The 7,607-nt window shown below is 44.3% G+C and overlaps 1 protein-coding gene across 1 annotated transcript in view; it reads right to left on the bottom strand.

Annotated features, from left to right (window-relative positions):
• Positions 1-4,457: 4,457 nt before the first annotated feature.
• CCDC50 (coiled-coil domain containing 50) overlaps positions 4,458-7,607 on the bottom strand; it is a 40,978-nt gene continuing 37,828 nt past the window's right edge. The window contains exon 11 of the mRNA XM_010573077.1: positions 4,458-6,800. Coding sequence (XP_010571379.1) covers positions 6,781-6,800 — 20 coding nt within the window. The 3' untranslated portion in view covers positions 4,458-6,780. The remainder of the gene's footprint in view (positions 6,801-7,607) is intronic.

Genomic DNA, 7,607 nt, shown 5'->3' with positions numbered 1-7,607 from the left:
TCCTAGTATTTTTAAGTTTCTGTTTTGCTGGCTCCACTCACTGCTAATACCTAGGGGACTCTGAGATGGAGTTGGGAGGACGTAAAGACTATGTAAAGGCATTTCAAAGCACTGGAGTAGTGCTGTGACAGCCCCTAACCAAGCCCAAAACTGAACTTGGTTGGAGTCAGAGCACTCACTCCTGCACAGACCCAAGCCCCTGACCCATGGAGGGACAGCCTGGTGCAGCCTGTGGTGGCATGTGAAAGGGCTCTTCTGCTCCCCTGTGCAACGGTTATACTTGGCAAGCAGAGGGAAATGAGTAAATAAACATGTAAGAAAGGTTTACAGTTTGGACTCAAGATCCAGAGTTTATATTTAGTAACCTCCTCTTTATTTTAGCATGTTGTCACAAACCAAGTTTGTGACATGGAAATGGCTTCGTGTCTGCTCATGTTTGAGATGCATGCGGCTGCATCCTCAGCTGATGCTTTTGAAGACATCAGTCAGTCACAGGGCATTTGCCACATTTCCTTCTTGCCTTCTGTCCCACCACTGTAGGTGTGAGTTGTTCTTGGGAAGCTTCAAGCAGGCTTTGTGCAAACTAAAAAGCTATAGGAGAAAAAAAAAAAAAGTATCCTACCCTTGCAAATAATTACACTGCTTTATTTTTCAGTATCACAGTCCCAGGAAATGAAACAGTCCAGATTCTTTCCAAGATATTACACAGCCTTTTTTCCATCTCTCTGGCCACAAAATAATCAAATTAAATACAAATTTGTTGTTTTGCTACATTTATTACATTGGAAGAACATAATTACTGGTAGAAGCAGCTGAGCTCCAGGAACCAAGGGTGGAACGAAGTGGTGTTTTCTCCTGTTCTTGTGTAACCCACGTCAGTGTTTCCAGATAAGGACACAGAGGAACAGAAGGATGTAGTGGGTAACAAAATACAGCGGTTTATTGACAAAATGGGGCAAGGCAATGTTCCCTTTACATTCAATGCGAATTCAGGAGTATGAAGCAAAACATGCTATACACACACAGACATGATACTTTGGTTAAATGTCATTCAGAAGTTCTATGCCAAACCTGGTAAAATTATAGAGTGAACAGTCAAAAAAAAAATAGGCTTGCATAGACAGATTATTGTCAGTGCGCAATTTAAGGATTAGCTGTTGCAACACAGGGTACACTTGCACCTCTGAGGAATTTAAGCCTTCTGACTAATCCATCTCATCGCATGGCTAGTATCTAGATTCATCAGGCTGAAAGTTTACCCTGAAGAGCTAAATGAGACAACTGCAGTTATTTCTGAGGCAATTAACTATATTGCAGTGCACAGATGCAGCTGGAGACACACCGTGGAGTCTACTTAGAGTGAACACTGATACAGTGGAACTTGTTTACCGTGAAGTAGAAAACACTCATTTGTGTGTGCCACTGTCCTCTCTGGGACTCTCCTGAAAGAGCCCAAACTGCACAGCTAAGCCTTGCCCTGTGCTACTCGCAGGGAGGAGGTGGCGGCTGTGTCTCCAGCCCAGAACCCGAGAGCAGTACAGCTTCTCAACACAAAACCTGTGTCCTGCAGCCTGTCCTGGGCATTGCAGTCCAAGTGGCACTTGTTTGCAGCACAGCCAGAGCCTCCACGGCAGTACTGCACAGCCAGAAATGTGCTACGGCACGTGTTTTAAAGAGTACAGTAAACTGGGATCTCTGTAGGTTTATGCCTGTCCTGTGCAACAAAAAAAAAAAAAGACAAGCTGCCTATGGTATACTTCATGCGAGGGACACTGTTGTGCCTCAGCGCTATATCCCACACCCACCTCCCACAAAACTAAGCACTGAGCATCTTGAGAGAGTGGGGCAAAACCAACTGTCCATCAGCTAGGGACGAATATAGGGCAGAGTAAACCTCAAAGTCACCCCCAGATGGGAATTCCTGCTGCAGTACCCTCCCTGGCATCACTGCCAGGAGCAAGACAGCAGAGAGCTCGGTCACGTGTCCATCCATGCTATGAGCTGTGCTTCGTTCCCTATTGGATCTAACATAGCCTTGCAGTGCCAGTACTGCCGGGAGGAACAGCAGGAGCAATCTGCTCAGGGTGACAAAGGCCCAGAAGATCATTCTGTATAAGAAGCAATGGGTTTCATGGACTGGCTGTGCTCGATTACAAGAGTGTAAACTAAGTAGGGGAATCCTCACACTGTCTCCAAGTGCTCCCCTTTATATACAAATTAGCAATCCACAGTTAGTTTGCATACCGGTTAATATGAATTAAAATAAAAACCTTGATAATAAAAATATATATAATATACACATTGATCAATAGCAATAAACTGAATGAAAACACTAGAGTGTAACAGTGGCTGTAATTTGGCACAAAATAAAAACACACAAAGGTCTAGCACTGTAAAAATAAAAATCCTTTTTTTTTTTTTCCCCTAAGTAAGAGAAGGTTGTTAATCCTGATTCAAATCCTGACAGGTGGGAATGCAGAGATATAAAAATACTGTACATACAAGATCCCTTTTACAGAGTGAAGCAGACTGCAGCATTTGTAACTTCTATCCTTCCTCCCCAAGAGGAGAAATTCAATGATGAGACTTCATCTATACCCTAACAGCTGATATTTTCCCATCCCACTAAGTTCAAAACCATGAAGTTCTTTAAAAAAAGATGAGATTAACCTGTTGGATCTCTCCACGTGACGACCACTGCTTCTCGCTGCAGGAAGCTGTACAGTCCGCATTAAGACAGTGTTTCATAGCAAGGTGACTCAGATCAGCCTGCTGAAGACATTGAGTATTCCTGCATGTAAGGCACGATCACTCCGGTTCACCCGACCTCTCTTCTGCAGACCATTGTGCTTCGGACAGAGGTGAGGAGGTGGCGAGAGCTCTTGCTGGTGAGGTGTGCCTACTATGGAGATTAGGAAGTGCCAGGATTTCACGGTGATGAATTTTCCACATGGTGCCTCTTGCCTTGTTAATGCAAAGTCAGAAAGGGATGCAAGACCTGAATGACCTAGGCAGGGGTCCCAGCAAGGGCTCCGACATGCTACTAAATCCAGAGCAAAACCATAGGCAAAGCTACTAAAACTTGGCAAGAGAAGACAAGGAAAAAATAAAGTTACTTAAACATTTTTCTGTCATAGAAAGGAAATATTGCTCTGATTGTTTCTTTTTAAAAGATCAACTTCATTGTGCCTCTTTCCAGGGACACATGTGCAAGGTGCTGATTTTGCATCTCACCTACGCAAGCTGCATCTTCTTGACTCTCAGCAGAACCATGGCTGCTGAGCCCCAAGATGAGTTGGCTCCTTGTTCATCCATAATCTTAACTCAACTCTTGTTGACTTCAATGGGACCATGGAATCTCCTTCCAAAAGTGGTTACTAAACGCGCCAGTCCAGTTGCAACCTTTGCCTCAGGAAGTCTCTAACCTGCACGACTGCATGAGGCCCACAAGGTATATTAGATGAACAATTGCTCCGTTTGTTTATACCCCGTTTACTACATGCTTTCCTCAGCTGCCATTCCTAGCATTTCTCTCTCTCTTGATAGGTGTCAGCCCCTTCTAACAAAACCTTAGGGCCCCCCTTTTCACAACAGCTATGGAAAAATAAAACAGGAGAAACACTTAGAAGGGACAGCAAATGAATAAAGGCAGGGAGTAAGAATAAAAAGGACTAATGGAGGATATAGAGCAAAGCAGTCCCTAAAGCATTCAACACTCCCTGAAGGCGTCCAAGGAAGCAGCAGACGCTCCTGGGATCCTTCCCTTGGGCTCTCCTCTCTTGGTGCCATGGCTGCACAGCTTGGCCGGCCCGAGGAGGCCATCAAGGAGATCTGCACCTCCACTGAGTAGGCACCGAGGTGTTCCTCAGACTTTACCCAGCTTCCAAATAAAATCACCTGGAGTTTTCTCTCTCATCATTTCCACTCGCTCCCATTGAAGTCAAGAACTGGGACACTTCCAAGCATTCCTCCTGAATTAATAGGTTCTTCAAATGCCAGCAGGCTCAGGGCCTTCACAACTTTTCTGATTAGAGTAAGACAGAAGTTACATCAGCCAACTGCAGTGCAAGAAAGCCCGTCACAGTCAGCTACAGAGGCCCCGGGAGGGCTGAATTCCTAGTTGGTGATTTACCCTTGCCCTTTGCAGAGGGTCACCATTTTTCCCCACACGCAGTGAGTACAAAGCACAACCACTTTCTGATTGGCAGGAGTTTTCCCCATCCAGTTTTCACAAGTGCACCAGATGATACAAGCAGCAGGGCCTGGACTGGGGTGTTTGTAGAAAGTATTAGTTCATAAAACCCCACCAGGCATCCATTTCACAATAAATACTCTGACAGCAATGGAGGGGAAAAAACCCACATAAAAAAAAAAAGGCATTTTCAGCAGTAGGGATTTTGACTGGTACATGAAATACAAAAATAAATTTTTACAAAATAAGATCTTTGCAGATGAGTTTGCCACATCGGCCCAAGTTATCAAATAACAAAAGAAAAAAATAGGGCCTATGTTGTCCTTTTTCCAGATTCTTTAAAACAACGTTAACACTTCTGAATGGACAGAGATGGAACAAGAAGAGGGAACAAGGCGAGGACAGTAAAATCTAGCTGCTGGCTGGGATATCTCCTGAGAAGAAGCAGCAAGCAAGCAAGACCTTGCAAGTCACTTAAGGGTTCATGCAGGTGAGCAAGCTCACAGTCTGGAAGCAAGGGCACACAGCCAGCAGGATGCTGCCGATGCACAAAGTCCTACGTTACAAGATTTTTTTGGCTAGTGTATGCCTGGAGCAGAGGTCTGTCAAGGGTTATCTGGTTCTTTATAGTGAACTGCTGCCAACAGACCAGCGGGGGTAGGAGATGGAAGTTTGAGTTAAGCAAGGCAAGGCATGGGCTTGTGCTGTCCTATTAAACTTGCCCCTGCAACTTATGTGAAAAAGGAGTTGCCTTATCTTCCTAGTGATCTTCCTCAGTAACTATCCCGACCAAGAACAACAGCCAAAGTGAAAGCCTTACAGCTGCCTTGGGGCTTGAATTGTGCATTAGTAAAAGAGCAGAGAGACAATCTCCTCCGATTTCTTATCGGTGCTCCACACCAGCGTGTGCTTTCCACAAAGCTCTACAGCGCTGTCAAGGCTCCTTTCCCAGGCAGATCGGTGGCGAGGGCAAGTACAGTCACGCCTCTGCTTCCCCTCCTCAGCAAAGCCAGCAGCAGAATTGCAGCTGCCAGCAGAAGACGAAGAGCATGGTGGGACAGACTCAGTGCTGGGCATTAAGGAAGCTGGGCTGCAGGGGCAAGGCAGCCAGGCTTGCTGCCGTGAACTGGACTGGCAAATGAATAACTACACTGTACTGGCTGAAGAGACTCCAAGCCAGCATCCAGACGCTCAGGTTTGTAGTTTAAAAATAAAACTGAAAAAAACAAAAAAAAGGCAGCAAAAAAAGTTATTAAAAAGACAAAAATTGAAATGAGAGGAGACCAAGGGAAAAGGCTACTTGTTTGCCCTCTGCTCTCTGAAAATGATTCTTCTCTTGTGCAAACAAGCCATTGAAAGGGAGGGGAAAAAAAAAAAAAATCACTGCATGGGCAAATTTGTTCAGACAATTTGAACTTGAAAACCCTGCTATGCCCTAGAAAGCAACAGTTTTATTCTGACTGGAGTCTGCCTGGGGTGCTGGACGGAGCAGCGTAGAGAGGAAGCAGTCAGCACAGACATTGTGTGGACTGTTTAGGCACTCTCTGTCTAGCTCTAAGTTGCCTATAACTGTAGATTTGGGATTCAATGCTCAATACCCATACGGCCCTTCTTCAGCCCCATGTTTCCAAGACGTATGCAGGTTCAGACACAAGTCACTGTACTCAAGTGCATCAGCAACTGAGCTAGGAGTTACAGTAGTTCCTACTTGGTTTTAGTGAAATTCCTTGGCTTCTACCACAGTGAAGCTCAAAGCAGGTGACCACAGAGGTCCCTTCAGGCATTTAAATCTGTTTGTACGATTCTTCCCAATCCACAACTTGCAGCTTCATCAGCTCCCTGGCATGTCTTAAAAGTCATGCACACAAGGTCTAATTTCAATTGAAATTGTCTTTCCTTTTAACTGTTCTATCCTATATCCTGGAGCTAAATGCCTGGTTACACACTCTACCCAGATTGCTGGAAACCCTAGAAAGAAACACAGCAGTTAAGAAATTTTGTTCTATAGGCAATTTCTTCCTCACCAGTCCCAGGTTCTGGCTTTTGCTGATGTATATTATGAAGATGCTCTCTCCTTCCTGCAAGCTAGCATGACTGTCAGGTTGACTCAGCTGTCTTATCCAGCATGGGAAGAAACACATTTCCTCTTGTAACTCTCTTTGCTAAGTCATCCTAATACGAAAGGACTTGTACTTCTGACATTCTGCTGCATTGCCATAACTCAACCCATTTCTTGGATTCTCCTCCCTGTTGTATGTGCATCTCTATTTGTCCTATTTGTCAAAGCTCCAGCCAAAGCTTAAAAATAAAAGGAAAGCCTCAGAAGAATGTAAGAGGGAGCTGTTAAGTCAGCTAGTTGATTCACACAGCTCAGTGGCAGCTAGATTATACTGCACTGCTTAAGTGATCACATATGAGTAAGAAATTGAAACAAACAATGTTCCTTATTAATATGATGACACTTAAAAAAAGAGATCCTGGGAGTGGAGGGTGGACATCCCATTGGGTAAGGAATTGAGAAAGTTGCCTGGCAATTCCAGTAATGTTTGCTACAGAAGAGTCAGTACCAAAGCAAAGGCTAGCACAGTTTACTGCTTCCTACGGGAACCTGGAAAGCCAAACAGAAAGAAAAAAAAAAAAAATCTGTAAGAATAGATCCTGGTGAAGAAAATACTACCTGCAGTCATTTTTCACTTGTCCTGCCCTCTTGGATGTCTGTGTGACTTCCAGGGTAGTGGTAAAGTCCAATGCCAAAACGGGAACCGTATGTTACACTACTCAGGCAAAAGGAAGAATAGGTCCACAAGACAGGTAGACATTTGCATTTATTCTGGGCTGTGAATGGCACTGCATCCACATTGTACAGTTTCACTAAAGAAAACAGAATGAACGCTGGGCTTACAGACTCTAGAAAGTGCCATCAACTTTCCAGCTTGTTTGATGAAGACAGAATGCAAAAGTTTCCCAACTTTAAATTTTGGGAAGTAAACTGTCCACATTTAAGTCACAATCAGTGGAGCTGGAAGAAATTTGAGCAACTGAGTTGAACTCTGGCTCTCCCCTTCCTCCCCCAGAGACTCTACAGATAATATAGCCAATTGGCATTCAGAAAAAACTGGGGGGGAGACCCTAACCACATTGCTCTTGTGCCAAGTGAATTCAGGAAACAAGCCAACAAAGCAATGCTGAAATGCTATATGAACAAAACAAGCCTGTTCTCAGGACAAGCTTCTGTCTGATCATCCCATTCACCCGCCAGACAGGTGATACTGCAAGGTTTTGTCTTGTATTGGATTGTTTGATACTAGTGAGTCACCTAAAATCCATCATGTCATCGTCTTTATGTTATTTCTCCTTCATTTGCTGCCTGGATTTATAGTCATTCATCATTAAGAGATCACGGAGGACAAGCAGA

The sequence above is a fragment of the Haliaeetus leucocephalus genome, unplaced genomic scaffold, assembly GCF_000737465.1.
Source record: "Haliaeetus leucocephalus isolate CR32 unplaced genomic scaffold, Haliaeetus_leucocephalus-4.0 Scaffold362, whole genome shotgun sequence".
Lineage (NCBI taxonomy): Eukaryota > Metazoa > Chordata > Aves > Accipitriformes > Accipitridae > Haliaeetus > Haliaeetus leucocephalus.
The sequence above is the reverse complement of the archived record's forward strand: the minus strand, read 5'-3'. Positions and strand labels throughout refer to the sequence as shown.